The 17,521-nt window shown below is 46.1% G+C and overlaps 1 protein-coding gene across 1 annotated transcript in view; it reads right to left on the reverse strand.

The window, feature by feature from the left end:
• Window positions 1–9,293: 9,293 nt before the first annotated feature.
• The window catches only part of CAPN14 (calpain 14), a 30,709-nt gene continuing 22,481 nt past the window's right edge, over window positions 9,294–17,521 (reverse strand). The window contains exons 16-21 of the mRNA XM_023217304.1: window positions 17,023–17,087; window positions 14,606–14,674; window positions 13,851–13,926; window positions 13,136–13,252; window positions 12,679–12,734; window positions 9,294–10,806 (exon numbers count right to left, since the gene is read on the reverse strand). Of these exons, the coding sequence (XP_023073072.1) occupies window positions 10,780–10,806; window positions 12,679–12,734; window positions 13,136–13,252; window positions 13,851–13,926; window positions 14,606–14,674; window positions 17,023–17,087 (410 nt within the window). The 3' untranslated portion in view covers window positions 9,294–10,779. The remainder of the gene's footprint in view (window positions 10,807–12,678; window positions 12,735–13,135; window positions 13,253–13,850; window positions 13,927–14,605; window positions 14,675–17,022; window positions 17,088–17,521) is intronic.

The raw sequence follows: 17,521 nt of genomic DNA on the forward strand, positions 1-17,521 counted from the left end.
TAACCTACTTTGTAGAAAGTTGCAAAGGCAAGAGAAGAAATGCTGAGCACATCCAAGAAATGACCGGAAATTGGCTACTGAGACCATTTGGCTGGGCAGGATGAGGATACAAACGTGAGATGAAGGGAAAACATTTCAAATATGAAACGTGAGTGCAGTAAGCATCTGAGAATCCTATTCTATGGCCGAGTTTTCTCCCCTATATTATGAAGGTGGAGAGACTTAACTGATTTAGGAATAACTGGCCATGATTAGTTCTGCCTTCCTATCTCCCAGGAGTGAGCAGCCACAGAGAGCGCTTTCTGCTCTGCCTCTCTGGAGGAATGCTCCTCCCACTGTTCCGGGGCCTCTTTCCAGGCTGGGCTGCATGGCTGACGGGGTTTGGAATTATCAAGCCCACATGCCCACTTGGTTAACAGACCTAATGCAATATCACTAACTTGGTTCTATCAGTAATAAAAACAGTATTTGGACTTTAGTTTCATTTCTCAACTTATTACGTGTTCTTTACTACCATACACTCTCAGGAAGAGATATGTGATTTCTTGAGGAGCCCAACAGGTTTTGTGGAAAGAGCTCAGGGTTTGAAGCTAGGAGTCCCATGTTGGAATTCTGACTCCATCACTTCCTAGTCTAGGAGCTTGGGGAAGTCATTTAGCTCAGCAGTTCTCCACGGGTGGTTTTTGGACCTGGTATTCCAGAATCCTTTTGGGGGCCTGTGAGGTCAAAACCATTTTAGTAATAGTACTAAGCTGTTATTTTCCTTTCTTGTTTGCTGGCATTTATGCTGATGGTGTGCAAATCAAGGCAGTGGAACCACACCATACTAGTCATTGTGTTCTCTACCACTACTCACTTGCAGGAGAAAAAAAAAGCCAATTTCATTTCAGAATGTCTTCAATGATGCAGTAAAAATGATTAATTTTATTAAATCTCAACCCCTGAATACACGTCTTTTCAATATTTTGTGTGAGGAAATTACAGATAAAGTGAGCAATTTTGTAACAGAGTGCCTCTGTTGAGAGCCCTCCCAGGAACAGCTATCCTCAGCACCTAGGGGACAGATTTCCAGCAAGTTATGCAGCATGGCACCAGAGTGGCTTCCCTGCCATTCCATAAGCCACACCTCTGCCATCTGCAGTCAAGTCTGGATCACCTCCAAGTAAAGGGCAGGGACCTCTTTCCTTGTCACTCTATCTCAGCTGTAGGGTAGTGGATGCCCCTATATCTGCCATTATATTGTTTAGTATCCCCCTTACATTTTATTATCTGATCTCTCATTACTCCAATGCTCTGTGTAACTTTAAAGTCTTTATATTAAACTTCCTTGTTCAACTTCCTGTGTGGTTTCTCTCTCTTGATTGGACTAGGCTGATAAGATGGTTTCCTCTACAAGGAGATCTACCATCTACCAATAAGGTGGTTTCCTCTACAAGGAGCCTCCAGGCCATCCCTGTCCTGTGTCCAGCAGTGCCCTGAATGTTCATTAAGATTCTGTGGTAGCAAAAAAGGGATTTTTAAAGCCCCTGCCCAAGGGCCTGGTCTTGCATAGTGTGAACCTGGGTGGAGAACACCTTGTCTCATTCACCGAAGGCCCCATTTGCTTCTTGGGCCATATCTCTTGTGCCCATTTCTTCTCATAAGATTGATGGAACAAAAATGCCTTCCCAGCTGCGTGGGAAAAAGCCAAACCTGAATAGTAGCTCTGAAATTGACTAAGCTTCTTCTTTCTTCCCCTACTTCTCTCAGGTCCTTCCTAATGATGAATAGCTGGAGTGGGATAGCTTGGCTGACTTCGACACTACAAGCTGCCCCTCTTCCCTTCATGTTCTCTGCTTGGGCTTCATCTGGGTCTCTGATGGCCTGAGGTGTTGCAGCCATGAGGATGGGTATTGATGGCAGACTTGATTAGAAAGACACCTCCCAGGGCCTTCTGGGGTTCTGAGAAACCAGAGAAAGCCCAGGAAGAGTAGGTCATGAGGGCCTGTCACTGCGCCTAGAGTAGGTCACTTGTTAATACATTCTCTGAACTTCTTCCTATTTCTACTTGTGCCAACATTTCTTCTGCTAAACTACCAGCTCGATTTCTCCAAAATGCCCTATGTCCTATTACAACCACTTGTCTTACAACCACCTATCACTCTCCTGATGAGTTCCAGTGTAATGCTCTGTCCCTTTCCCACGCTGCTCCTCCTCCCTAGAGCATCCTCCTTTCCCTGGATATGGCTAAGCCTTCAGGCCCAGCACCACATCCTCTGGGAACTCTTCCAGGACTCTGAGGTTGATCTGAGCACCCCAGGTGTATTCCTCACACCATGAACTGGGCACCCAGACTGCCATCTCCTTAAAGACAAGAAATGAACTTTCATCTCTATGCTAGGATCTAGCTCAGTGCCTCTGTGACTATATTTTTTAAAGACAAAAGGACATAAATAAAAATAAAATAAAATAAAGGACTACTTGTCTCATCTGTGTTTGAAGTTGTTCAACGCATGGCTGCTGTTAATGGAGGCTGGCTAAATGTCATTAATACTAATGAAGAAACCAAGGCACAAAATGTTTAGGTGACCTGCTTAAGTCACACAGCCAATAAGTGATTGAGGCTAGACTCTAACAGGTGGTTTCTCATGGATGACATTTGGAGGAGCTACAGGAGGGTGATGTTCTTGGAATATAGATCAGGCTGGCCAGGAGGGCATGAGAGTCTGTCAGGTGGTTGCTAAAATTACTTCACTGTCTGTCCTTTTAGGAGTAGGGAGGGAAAGCCAGGGTCACTGGGAAACTGTCCTTGGCATGTGGTCATAGGCATTGCTCAGTGTTCTCTTTGGAGGGTGGTCCACTGTGATGAGGGCAGGTGGGAAGGGGAACTAATGGGCCTTATCAGAGGAACCAGCAGGGACCCCCTCCCCCTGCACCATCACACACCTGTAGACACAACACTCACATCTCAGAAGCCAAGGCAGACTATTGGAAGCAAACAGCTCTACTGCCCTGAGCTCCAGCTCCCAGGTTCTGGCCCCAAGTGTCATGGGGGGAAATGACCTTGCTGTAATGGTATCCTCCAAATTTACTACCAATGAGCTGTTCTGGTCACCAAACAGATGGGCTTAAAGACCAAAGGAGCTGAGATCACATGGGTGATAGGTCAATTTAAAACCATAGCAAGATGCAAGGGGAGAGGGTCAGGGTAAGACAACACACTTAGAACACTGTACTACAGGACAGAAGGAAAACATATGTCACCTGAGTCATGCCATGCTCACATGTCCTGAACTCCACCAGCACTTTCCGTTCATGGTGTAATTATAAGAACCAGAGCTGAAGTCTGAGCAAGGGGCCCAAAGATGGACAGTGCCTGGGGCCCAATCCCATCAGAGAGACATGGGACAAGTACGACTGGCCACAGATGTAACTTATCAATTCATCTGCTGAAAGCCATGGGTGTTTATCTGTATTTCTAGGGGTTCATGGCATTGCCAATGGGTGGCTCACTGAATACTGAGTGCCTCATGGGTCTCGCATGTGATTGATGTATCCTGAACACTTGGTGCTTCGCGTGCCTCATGTATATTTAGTGTGTGTCATGAATATTCAGTGCCCACTCAGCTCCTTCATCTCTTCCTATCTGTGCATACACACACACGCGTCACATCCTTTATCTATGCCTAACATGGCTCACAAGCCATTTGCTTCTACTTTTAGTTTCAACTATCTTCTTGATTTTCTTTTTATTTACCAGAGCAGAATCCAACATTCTAAGCCCAGCCAACACACATTACACCAGGTCTGTCTACTAGAATAATAACCCCCAATTCTGAACTCCACATTGCAATCTGCAAAGGTCTTTCACACTCACAGTCTGATTTCATCTTTGCCACCGTCCCATGAGGTAGGAGTTAACATCCCAATTCAGAAGATGAGCACACTAAAACTCAGAGGTTAAATAACTTTCCTCAGGCCACAAGCACACATCCATTTGGTGGCAGAGAGGACATGAGCCCCAGTCCTCTGGCCCTTGGTCAAGCATGTTTCCAGTTTTACCAGCCCACCCCTGGGTCATTTTCACTCCCTTAAGGAAGTAGCAGAACTTGCAGAATTCTTTTGCTTCTGGCTCCTGAGCCTAGTAGAGTCTGATCTGAAGAAGCTTCACTTCTGGTATCCCAGGTATCAGACACACACACACATACACACACACACACACACGCACACACACACACGCATGCACACACACACACATATCACAGATAAAGGAGCTAGAGCAATGAACAGGCCTGAGCAGCAATCTCACAGGGCCTATTCCAGTCAATGCCTACAGACCTCACTGTATAGTCCACAAAGGGAGTCCTCAGAGGCTTCCCTGCAGCCCAGTCCCTCTGGAAGCTTATCTGCTTAGGCAGAAGGGCAGCAGTTTGAGCAGAAGAGCATCAGCACCCTGAGAACACCATAGTCCTCTCAGCATTAAACCCCAGGCCAAGGGCACTCTAACAGTCTCTGAGTCTTCCCTTGTCAAGGAAGCCAAGGACCAGAGAAAGAATGTTCTGTATGAGTCAACCAGCAAAGCTGCACCCAGGGAACCCAAAGCCACTTGAAACATGAGTCAAAGCCACTTGAAACAGCAGTAAGTGTTTGTGCATGAGGCAGCCTTCTGCAGGGCCTGACACGGGCTCACTTCTCAAAGGGTGCGCAATACTAAGGGTGAAGGAGCGTAGGGGACTGACCTGGGATCCTGCAGCCTGGGTCACCAGGGCTGCTTGTGCGTGTGCTGCTGCAGCTGGGTGCACAGCTTCTGCAGAGCTGCCTCTTGCTGTTGCTGCCAATGACCCAAGGGGTCTCGATAGCTGAATGAGAGGAATATCACACTTGGTGAGGCTCCTCCTCAGGTGAGACTTGATGTGAGGCTAGCGGAAGTCAAACTAAAAACAAGGATCACTTTAATTATTTCATTTGGCCAAAAGATCCCTTCTGGGAAATGATTCCTTTGTGCAAAAGGCCTCAAATAAATGTTTCCAAGCAGAACTGAAGCTTGGATTTCAGGCACCTCCGGTTTTCTCTGGTTCAGAAACCACTTGGCTTCTCCCCTATTGAAGAAAGGTCCTCCCAGACCATTGCAGAGTGGAGGTGGGACTCTCCTGTGGAGTTCACATGGCTGTGAAGGGTAACAGTGAACCACACATTGAGGCCTGGCATGATGCCAATCAGCTTATGTGTGTGATGGCACGAGATCCTCACAGGGGCCTCTGGACCATAGAGTCAAACACTGGTGACTCGCCAAAGGTAACTGACACAGCTGGACTTAAGTGGGCACCTTTGTAAAGGCCAGCCTGTGCTCTTGGCAAATTTGCTATCTCTGGCCAGATGCAGATTTAGAAGTTACACAGTCCAACCCCTTCTAATACCACACATTGATTTTTAAAGTAGATGAATTCAGAAGTTAGGGAACTTGTTGAAGCCTCCATGGACAGCTTTTAAGAACCACAAATACCCAGACCCCTCGTCAAGGTGAGGCCTGCCCTTTCTATCACCCCACCCTACCTGTCTTGAGCTACTCAGTTTCTGGCATAATTTTCTTCTGCAAGCAGGAGAAACTATGCAAGCCCAGGCTTAAGACGAAGACAAAGACAGGAGTCAGCATGGGGCTTAATAACCAGGGGCCTGAGTCTGGCCCAGGACCACCCACCTCCCACCACTCACTCTGTGTTTTGCAACCTGAAAGCAAAAGGTTCAGGAACTTGAGCCAGTGGTTGATCTTCCCAGGAGGAGGAATTCTGAATGGGTAAGAGAAAGTGATGCCCTAGTATTTTGAATTTCAGGATACGAAGAACATGTTCAGACAACATCTGTGATGGTTTGAACTACCATTTGGCATCAGAATGACTCTAAACTTCAGGCCACCAGAGACGGACCCTTTAGTGAGAAGTCACATGTCTCTTTAGGCAAACCTTATATATTGATATTTTCAGTTAGCAATTTGAGTAAAGACTGACTTTTTAAATGACAGGATTCACCTGAATTACTTTAAAGTCATTCATTCATTAAATTGGTAAATATTAAACATGAGTTATGTACTAAACCAGGTGCTGTGATACCAGGATGTATGGGCTGGGTGCCGCTATATCCCTCAAGGAGATGCACTTAAGCTGAGTGCTTACATAAATGAAATAAATTTCAGAAACAAATGCAATGTATAAAATAGAGTACGGTACATACATTAAACACTGGTCAGAAAAAAGAGACAAGGCGAGACAAGTGAATCCATGTGAGGCTGAAGCTGGCCTTTTGGGCTGAGTCAGGCTGGCAAGGTACTCCATTAGCCAGGGTTTCCCAGACTAGCTTGTGCTGAAACTCATCTGTGGTACTGCGTCTGGAAGATGCCCTGGTGTGGGGATCGTGCACCACCTAGCGTTGGCATAAGCCACTGCACAAACCACAAAAGTGGGAAGGAAGGTGCCCTCCCCACAAAGAAATGTGTGGAGCTCACAGTTTTTAAGTGCACTGCCAAATGCCATAAATGCTCACATATGTTATCTCATCTAGCCTGCATTACAGCCCTATGAGGTCGATATTGTCATCACCATGTGACTGATGAAGCTGCAGAGATTCAAAAAGGTTTAGCTATTTGATCAAGGTCCCCCGAACTAAGGGCCAATACAGGGAATTGAACTTCCCTCCCCCTGTACTCTGTTAACCTCCTAACCTTTCTGGTGTAGAGGAAAGGACTGGACGTCTCGTGACCAGGCTTAGAATTCTTGGATGATGGTTCAGCTTCTCAAGATGGGACCCGGACGCCATGGCAGATCCTGCAGGGACCAGCCCTTGCCTGCCCGAGCGGCCTTGGTTCTCTTACAACAGATAAGTTCCAGCTTCTTTGAACCTCTTGCTGTGTTCCGAGCACTCCATTTCATCCCTTGCTTTAGTGTCTTTTTTTTTTTTTTTCCATGTGGAGCGCCCTCCGTCTGGAACATCACTGTCCCTTTATTTTCCTATCTAGTGCCTCTTTCCCTTAAGATGGTTAAAGGGAAACCTGCCAGGCAGCCTCCCCTGGCCCTCTCAGGTTGTGCTAGATGCCTCTCCTCTGTTTCCACAGCACTGTGTGCATTCCCAGGTCACACTGCACCACAGACCACGCGTCAGTCCTCTCCCACCCCCCGGGAGACTGTGAGCTCTGTTTCCCCAGCACCTAGCAGATGCCTGACCCATTGCAGGAACTTGATAAATGTCTTCAGGCAAATGAATGTTTGAATGGCTGGATGGATGGGCAGAAGGATGAGATGAAAGCTTGCTGCCCAACTGGCCTCAGCATTCCAGGGTCTCATCAAGTGTCACGTGCTGGCCGGCCAAGTTCATCAGCAGAGCCAATCAGGATAGAACCCCAGCGGGACAGGATTCACCTAAATTACTTACAATCTAGTGGAGAAAGGTTGCATTCTGGACTGCATTCTTATCCTGCCTTCTCACTGCTAGTGTCAGTTCACTTCTAGATCACAACCTAATTCCCAGCAGTTTCTGGAACAACTGCTGGTCAGTACTCAGTCTCTCAGGGCTGCTTGGTCAATGGTCCTGAAAACCCCTAGCTGGCAACCTGGAGCTCTGTTGAATAAATGGGCTGCTTCTGAGGTGAAAGGGAAGCAGAGGACAGAGCTTTAATAATGAGATGACCACTTTCTTAGAGGTCCCTGCCTCTGAGTCCCTGCATTGGAGACTGGAGTGGCCCTCCTGGTGCCCCACTTCAAGGAAGTGGTTTGATACATCCAGAAAGAGGATGTGGAGGAAGAAGAGGAAAAGAGAAATAGAGTATAAAACCGTGGGTGTTTCACTATGTCTTCTAAAAACCAAAATAAAAATAAGTAATAGTAGCTGTAGAAATTGCTCTTTCTACCTACGGGGAAAAATTGGAGCTTCATTCATTGGGTGCCTACAACCTGCTGGCATTATCTAATCTTCACAATGACCCAGGGATGAAGGCATTTGGGGCTCTGTTTTACAAATGGATAAACTGAGGTCCAATGTCACACAGCTAGAATGTGTCTTCCCACCTCTCCTCTCTTTCATTTCTGTTGGATTTTGCAGACTCTGTGTCCTCAGGACACTGGAGAAAAGATGGTAACCCAGGACCTGAGACCAGTAACCCCAAAGGGCCATCTTTGCAGAGATCCCGAGAGCTCGACACACAGCCTGCTCCTCCACGATGCCCACTTTTACCTACTCATCACCCACAACACTCATTTCCTCTTTTCCTTCATTATAAATCTAAGTACGTATACTTCACTGGGGAAACGTCAGGTTGAAAATCCTGGAAGCCAAAATCATTTCTCTAACTCAATACAGCAACGGCAGGAAAGCAGTGCTATTTACAGTCAGCCATGGACTGCCTTGCTCCAGGCCCCATCTGCAATCTAGAAGGTTCTCTTCGGATAACTGAAGTTTTATACAAAACATGAAAGAAGAAACAAAACCAGGGATAAATAAATGGGAGTTATTTTCATCCCCTCTTGTCCAGGTAGAGTCCTGTTTTCCTGAGATTGTGACAGCCTGGAACAGGCCTCACTTTGATATGCCCTCCCTGCGTGGGCTGGACTTGATAACCCAACCTCTGGATTCCTTGACCTCACCCTCCTTGGCACTGGCAGGTGATTCCTCGCTCCTCCCTGGTTGCACTTTCCACTTGTTCTTGTTCATGGCAGACTTTCTGCTTTCGATATTCCAGAACTGCTGATGCTCACCTCCCAGCCCTTCAGCTGACTTCACCCTGGTGCTTGCCCAGTTTCTCCTGCCCCAGATCTCTATTTCCTCCCCCTTCACCTGGAGTGACAGAAGATGGGGAAGTGTGGTGGGAGTCGGGAGGTGGCTCTGCCCCATGGTCTTCAGTACTCAGTACTCAACTTTGGGGGTATAGGAGAGAATCTGCAGGAAGGGGGTCAGCAAAGACAGGTCATCTTTGAGTTGCCACAGTGCAGATACTGGACTCAGGAGAGTGAGGTTAACACCTGAGTGATGTAGGACCATTCAAACGACCCACTGAGAAGCCAGCAGAGAGGCTCTCAGGCTTAATCAATGTGGAGATAGATCTATCTGCACCAACACAAGCAGCACACTATAGTCTAAACGTCGTGAACAAGTTCACGGTGTCACCCTCCCATCACCCAAAAATATCTCCAAAACTGTCTTCATGGGCCAAGGCAAAATTGTTTTACTAAAACAGCTATTTACAATGGCAGATTTTAAAGACAAAGATACAAATAAGTAGATGGATATAAAAATCTGTAAAAGGTTACAAATACATGATCATCTTTTATAAAATCAACAATATCTCATGTATCTAGCACTTTATGGAAACCCATTTTACCTTTTATCATTTGGAATAAATGAAGGGTTTTTTCCCTAAATAAAATACTTTCCTACCTCTTAAACTGTGCTTTCAGTGCTCCTTTCTTCCGGTACAGTACCCATGTGACAGGTGCTCAAATCTCCTTTAGTCCTTCTGCCAACGGACACACTTTTATCACTTCATTCAGCTTCCTTCCTGAGTCTGCTATGGACTTGGAAATCAAACAGCCATGTTGGCTAGAATTGTTTGTAAGTGAAGATTAAACAGAATACAGGTTGAGTATCTCTTAACTAAAATGCTTGGGACCAGAAGTGTTTCAGATTTCAGGATATCTGCATTATAGATTTGTCAGCTGAATATCTCAAACCCCAAAATTCAAAATCCAAAATGCCCCAATTTCCTTTGAGTTTCATGTCTACTCTCAGAAATTTTAGATTTTGGAGTATTTCAGATCTGGGGTTTTCAGATCTGGGATGCTCAACCTGTAGTAATAAATGGCTCTGAGGCGCTAACTTATGAATAAATTGCATTGACTTTGGAAAAAGGCCATTGTTCTGGTTTTGCACCTGTATTCTGGGTTCAGAGGGATGAAACAAACAAAGTGTATCGTGGTAGTTCAAAAAATCAGATATACCAACCACCCGCTGATTGACTCTATAATTTAGCATGGATTTTTTTTGTTCTTTGAAGTAGATAGAAAATTTCTGGACAGATTTGAAAGGGATCTGATAGTCTATAGGTCAAGTGAACAGACTGACACCTGTCACAAGCAGGAAGCCCTTTGAGAACTCAGGTGTGCTAAACCTACTGGGTTCCCCCAAATCCAATCATATGGAGGTATTGTCATCAGAAGACTACCCCATGATCTCAGATGCCAGAGCCAGCCCACCCCACCTGGACTCCGGCAAGTCTCTTATTGTCTGTGTTTCTGAAAACCCACTATATCCCTGACTCCATCCCCAAACAGCTGAAACTTAGCCTATGTCTCTACTAATTTGCAAATGCTGGGACTAAATGTTTAAGGATATATCATTCCCTCTCCAGACCTTAAAACCTAGATGATTACCCCACATGTGAGAACATGTGGCATGTCTAAAGTAATTTTAGTTTGCAGCCACAGAGGCAGTGTTGTATAGAAGCTAAGCACACCAGCTCTGGAGTCAGAATGCTTAGGCCATGTCAGATAATATCTCTGCTTGTGACAAGGTTGTGGCCTCAGGGAAGGATGGCTGGCTTTGACAAATCTGATGCAATCTTTACTTCCTCCCTTCCCTTTCTGCATGCTGGCCATGCAGCGGGAGGGCTGCAGAGAAATATTCCCAGCTAAGAAGGTGACGACTGGTGAGGCAGTTCTGAAGATCAGTAAGTAGGGTGGGCACGGGTTGGTCTCAGCCAAAGGCTACTCTTGGGCCACAAGCAGAGTCTTCAGTGAGGGCAGGCGAGACTCAACCTTCTTAGGAGTACAGTGCCATCATCATCCACTGGACATGTTGGGAAAGAAAATGATGGTCAGTTCAGACCCATGTCTCATCTGGGCTTCCCCACCCCACACTCCTGGGGAGCCGTGGAGACAGAACACTAATGGATGGTTTAGCTAGAGGGACCATACCATCCATTAGGAAGTATAAATCAACCTGAAATATAATCAACCTTGACTTCTCACGGTGCCTATGAATGATGACAGCCAAATACAGGCTGATTCTGTATTCAATTTTCAATGAATTTCTTTCCCATGAATTTAATTTGGCATGCTCGTGCCAGCTCTGTGCAGGTGTGCAAACTGGCAGGGTAGCAGAAATCCATTAAAGCATATTCTACATGTTTACATTTATGGGCCCCTTGGTCTGACAGCTTTATGTGGGTGTGATGAACAACCTTCTAACTCATATAGAGGGGATCTCTGGGGAAACCACTCCCCAGGCCAATCCCTCAGAATGATAAAGCTGAGAATAGTGAAGTTACCAGTGGTGTCAGAGAAAGCCTCAGCATGATATCCAACAAGGTGGCTGCCATTCCCTGCAGACCTTGGGTGGTCCTGATCCTCACTGAGCCAAAGATGGTCAGAGCTGGAGGCAATCTCAGAGCCCACCTAGTTCCACTCATTTCACCTGTGGGCAGCTGAGGCCCAGAGATTTAATGTGATTTGCCTAAGGTCCCGCAGCTAGTTACAAGAAGTGTTGTGGCTTCAACCCATTCTCAGACTCCAGTGCAGTTCTCTTCCTGTGATAGCTCTTTGCCCACTGGACCGTGCTCAGTTTTGGACTGTCCTATTTCGGGTGCCACACTTGTGTTGTCCTATTCTCCCAGACCAGAGCCTGCCACTATGGAAGGATTGCCTGGGATCAGGAGTGATGCCCCAGCACTCAAGTGTGGGGCTAAGCAGTTCAGGGATAGGCTCTGAAAATTCTGGCCATTGGCCCTCCAGTAGAATCCCACTTCACACCGAATCTTGGAGGGATTGAGGGGTGACACAGGCTGCAGGTCCCTACAGCTTGGAAAGCAATTCCATAAAATGGACATTTGAGATCAAGAAAGACATTCCAGCTTTGACTGAATCATTTCTAAGCGGCCATATCAGAGGAAGGGTTGCAGAATAAAAGAGCAGAGGATTGAACTCCAGACTCCAATGTCCTTACAATGAACATTACCTAGCGCTACACCCAGCACCTAGCAGCTGCTCAATAAATCAGTGCATTTTGAATGATCAGGGAAGATAATCAGTTTCATACATGAATTTGTCTTCTCCTAGGCATATCACCTCATTCATTCAACACACCCTGCTGTGTCTGCAAAGTGATATGAAAGAGGAGGAAATGGGCTTGGCCACGTGACTTGCTTTTGACAATAGAATGACTTGCAGGTATGCCAGATTGGAGCCTTGGTTTCAGAGACCTAGTGTGTTTAAGCTCGCTTTCTTGTGTTTCTCCCATTTCCCTGGGAAGAACAAACCTAGGCAGAGTTTCCTCACTTCAGGTACCCAGCAAAACCCTCAGCTAACCCACAGATACATGAGCAAGCCAGCTGAGATCCACTGACTCCCAGCCATGGGTCTCAGAAGCTAAATAAGTGCTTGTCATATATATATGCTGCTGACGTTTTGTAAATTTGTCACATAGCATTATTGCAATCAGAGTTATTGGATACACCTTTCATATGTGCCTGGCACAAAGTGGGTGCTCAGAAAATATTTGATGGATGAATGAATGAATGAATGAGTGCAATGAATGTAGTGCTCAATTTCAAGTTCAGCAGAATAAAGGTCCCCAGAGCCCTTCTCCTTCACAAGAGCATGGTCCTGCAAGGGCCACCTCTACCTAAGATGACATGAGCCACCTCCTTGGGGCAAGTCTTACCTCTGGCTTCTGGAGGTATATCCCTTTGCCATCTTGGGTTAAGTTTTGGAAGACATCTGTGAAAATGCAGCAGAAAGGAACACAGCTAATGTGTGTATTGGAAACATTATGAACTAGTTCCTCCCATATATCTCACCTTAACCATATCCATTCTGAAAACATGAGGGAACCCAATGTCAGCCTACACGTGACCACACGCAGCCACACCTATGATAAGTGAGCCACTTCAAGCCTATGTCTCTGGAGCAAGGCAGGGAACGAATGAGTTTGGGTATCTGCAGCCAGGAATCACAGGCACTTGGCTGGAGGTCCCCATAGCTTCCCTCGTCTGCCGTTTCTGGAATGGCAGCTGTCCTCCCTTGTGCTTAAACTAGGGACAGGTGGGAAGTCATGGGACAGCAGAGGAAGACCTGGCCCTCCCCAACTTCCTGCTCCCTCCATGGGAGGAACATCTCACCCTCCATGTTCTCTACACGCAGCATCAAGTGGACGAAGCTGACAAAGCCCATCTGGAGGCGGGGGCAGCCGTAGCGGATGAGCATCAGCTGACAGACGTCATCACTGAGCATGATTCCTGCATTAAGCACAAGGTCCTGCTGTGGGTGCTCGGGGCTTGCACCCAGCTCCCCTCCTGCCCAAGGCCCCTTCAATTGTCACTCCAGTTTAGGGACCTGAATCCGGATAGCATGGAAATCTTTTATAGGGTTCATTTTGAATTGTTTAATTGTTTAACCAATTTATTTTATTTAATCCCTACTCCTCACCCCTGCCTGTTAAGGCAATCAGCATGAGGCTCTTTTCATCAAGTACGTTACTGGCCTTCAAGGAAGGAGGCAGTCTGCTAAGTGCTCAAAAGTACCTGCTTTGGGGCCCGGTAGTCCTGGATTTAAACCCCAGGCAACAACTTCAATTTCCTCCTCTGTGAAGTGAGGATTATAACAAGGTGGTGTTGAAGATTAAATGAGAAGTTGAATGTGCCAACCCTCCATCAATGTTGGCTAGGATCACAGTGACAATCATAAAAAATGTTGGTGTTGATTGCAGATCTACATCTTTGAGAGTCACACTGCATATCAGAGTTACTTCAGCATGCCACGCATCTCCTCTCCTCTGCCTGGTGAGTGTGCACCCCGCCTGTGTGTGCCCACAGCTCCAGCTCTTCCTGTGCCTACCTGCCTCCTTCATGGCAGCACGCAGCTGTTCCCAGTTCAGGTATCCTGACCCATTGTCTTGCTTGTGGAAAACCTTCTGCAAAGAACCAAATAAGAGGTTCAGGAAGCCAGGCATTTCCAAGCACCATCTGAGAGCCCCTGTGTGTCCTCTGTCAGCACTGCAGAGGGGCTGTTGAAGATATCTGAGGCTCCACATGCAGGGCCTGCTGCCAGGGTAAGAATATGGCAGAGTCCATGCTGGGATCCTACCACCTTATGTTTCCTACAGAGCAAGGGTTCTGAAAAACAGAAAAGTCTTTTTCTCATGGGGTATAGACAGTCTTGGTGTGGGTAAATGTGCTTAATGTAAGCACATTATCCACACTTTAAAGTGATTCCAGCTTTCTGACTTAGGAGACAAGTGGGAGAGTTGTGAGCAATGATTGGAAGAGCAAGAAGGAGCAAATTTATGAAAGACTTTAAATTCCAAGTGTGCCAAGGAGTTTAGACTTTCTCTGAAATCCATGGGGAGTCTTAAAAAGCTTTTGTAAGGAAGCAGCATGATTAGATATGTGCTTTGAAACTTCAGGAGACTACTGCAACCGGCTCTCTGAGCTTGGAAGAGAACGATGGAGGAAATGCTCACTGAAGGGAGAATAGAGGTTTGGTGAGTTGGATATAAAGGACTGCAGGGGAGAGAAGTATCTTCTACAGCTTTGCAGAACTGCCATTCCTACACCATCTTCCAAAGAGGTGTGGTTAAGACTTGTTCTTACCTGATAGAGCTTCAGCTGCTTCCACAGATCCCTGAATTCCTGGATGCTCATAGTACCCGATGCATTAAGCTGATTAATAGGTTAAGGTAAAAGCTGCCAGGGAGAGTTCCATCCATGCTTTGGAGGCAGTGATCAGCCCTCCACAAAGTGATGTGCAATTTGTGGATGGCCTCATTCAATGTCTGATCATGTCTGATTTCGCTAGTTGGCCTCACCTCGCTGGCCAGTCCAGCCCAGGGCTCCCTCACTCTTGCTAGGAAAAGACAGAATAAGCCCAGAGCACAGCAGCACTGGGAGAAGTGATGGTGATGGAGGTGATGATGGTGATGACCACAGCTAGCATTAAGTGAAGCAGAATTTTTTTAATGCTACGAAATGTTATATTTTATTATTGTTAGTAGAGTACCAGTAGTATTAATAGATAGTGATATAATTTTAATACACATGAAGTCTTTTATACCTAAACATAAACAAATTAAATATGACATATCCCACTGCCTCTTCCTTTCACTCCTACCTTTTTCTTCTTAGCATCCTTTATTGAGTTCTTTTTATATATATATACTTTAAGTTCTAGGGTACATGTGCACAACGTGCAGGTTTGTTACATAGGTATACATGTGCCATGTTGGTTTGCTGGACCCATTAACTCGTTATTTACATTAGGTATTTCTCCTGTCGCTATCCCTCCCCCTGCCTCCCACCCCCTCAACAGGCCCCAGGGTGTAATGTTCCCCGCCCTGTGTCCAAGTATTCTCATTGTTCATTTCCCACCTATGAGTGAGAACATGTGGTGTTTGGTTTTCTGTCCTTGCGACAGTTTGCTCAGAATGATGGTTTCCAGCTGCATCCATGTCCCTGCAAAGGACATGAACTCATCCTTTTATATGGCTGCATAGTATTCCATGGTGTATATGTGTTACATTTTCTTAATCCACTGTATCATTGATGGACATTCGGGTTGGTTCCAAGTCTTTGCTATTGTGAATAGTGCTGCAATAAACATACATGTGCATGTGTCTTTATAGCAGTATGATTTATAATCCTTTCGGTATATACTCAGCAATGGGATGGCTGGGCCAAATGGTATTTCTAGTTCTAGATCCTTGAGGAATCGCCACACTGTCTTCCACAATGGTTGAACTAGTTTATACTCCCACCAACAGTGTAAAGCATCCCTATTTATCCATATCCTCTCCAGCATCTGTTGTTTCCTGATTTTTCAGTGATTGCCATTCTAACTGGTATGAGATGGTATCTCACTGTGGTTTTGGTTAGCATTTCTCTGATGACCAGTGATGACGAGCATTTTTTCATATGTCTGTTGGCTGCATAAATGTCTTCTTTTGAGAAGTGTCTGTTCATATTGAGGCAGGATATTTTGACATGGCCAATTTTATGTGATTTAAATATAAAAAATAGTAACCTTTTTTCATTATTGTTTTAAAAACCAGCTATGGAAGGAGTCAGGCACAGGGTGGCTAAGGATGCCTTTTACATTTTTTTAAGTTTAATGGTTGGCTTTGTAGACCATGCCCAGATAGCCCTAGCATCAGAGACATTGGGTCAAAGTACCACCACACCCCATCTCTGTTTGAGCCCTCACCATGAATCCATCACTGAGTTACACACTTCATCTGTAGCAGGTGAGGTTGGCATTAACTCCCCCATGTTCTAGTTGATGAAATGAGCACTTGGAGAGGGCCTGATCTTGTTCAAGTTCATACAGCTGGTGACAGAGCTGGGACCTGCCCCATGGCTGTACACCTAATCTTGCACTGTCTCGGTTTCTGCAGACTGTTTTTGTTTTTACAATCCCCCTTAGGCTATCTATTCAATATGCCCCTCCATAGTATGGATGATCAAACATTGATTACAATTATCCACTTAGAAAGGGAGTGTGTTTGCTAGAAAAAATGCAGGGCTGAGAAACAGGACAGCTGAGTTTGTGGCATGTTGTTTAACTTCCCTTAGTCCTGGTTTCCTGATCTGTGCATGAGGGCAGCCACCACCTAGTTATTAAATGGAAAACATAGGGTCCCAAGGCTTTTGCAAAGGCTCTTGTAAACCTGGAGAGCTGTTACTAACCACCACCTTCTAGCTGCCTCATCCTCATTCCCAGGAAATGACATTATTGTGATGGATGGCTAATATTGATCACCTATTAGATGATAGCTCTGATCCCAGCATTTTACCTGTATTATCTCATTTGCATTCCCACATTAATCCTACCAAGTAAGTTTCAACACTCTCTCCATTCTTCAGATGAGCATCTGGATGCATAATGAAGTTCAGTGACTTGTCCAGTATCCCACAATGAGCAAGGGTTGGGGTTGGGATTCAAATCCACTCTGTCTAGCTCCAGAGTGAAGCTCTCAACCAACAGCAAGCATCCACCCACAAACCTGAAAGGATACGTCCAGTAAGGCCAGGATACCTTGGCAGGCTTCCAGGCTGAAGAAGGGCTGTCTGCTCCCCAGACCTGTGAACGAGCAGAAAGAGTTCACATGGGGGCTGGCCCCAGGTCTGCACACCCCTTTTCTGAGCAGGAGGAGGCAGTGCTGCATGGGCCAGCTGTAGGGTCTGATGACCACAATGTACGTGGGCTGGGAAGAGTGAGAAGGGAAGGCAGTAGAGAGACGGGGGGTGATGGTCATTCCCACACCCATGGAGAAAGTCAAATGCTGTAGGGGATGCCTGGTATGGCTTGGGTTTGCTTACACAGAGGGCCAAATGAACACGCCCTTTGTACCTAGGGAGGGCCAGGATCACAGAGTCAAACTCCCAAATCTCAAAGAGATCCAAGAGGTCAACTTGTTCAAGCTCCCACCCGAATTGGGGGATTCTTTCCTCAGGTTTCCTTCTTTCTTTCCTTCCTTCCTTCCTTCCTTCCTTCCTTCCTTCCTTCCTTCCTTC

The sequence above is a fragment of the Piliocolobus tephrosceles genome, chromosome 15 (assembly GCF_002776525.5).
Source record: "Piliocolobus tephrosceles isolate RC106 chromosome 15, ASM277652v3, whole genome shotgun sequence".
Lineage (NCBI taxonomy): Eukaryota > Metazoa > Chordata > Mammalia > Primates > Cercopithecidae > Piliocolobus > Piliocolobus tephrosceles.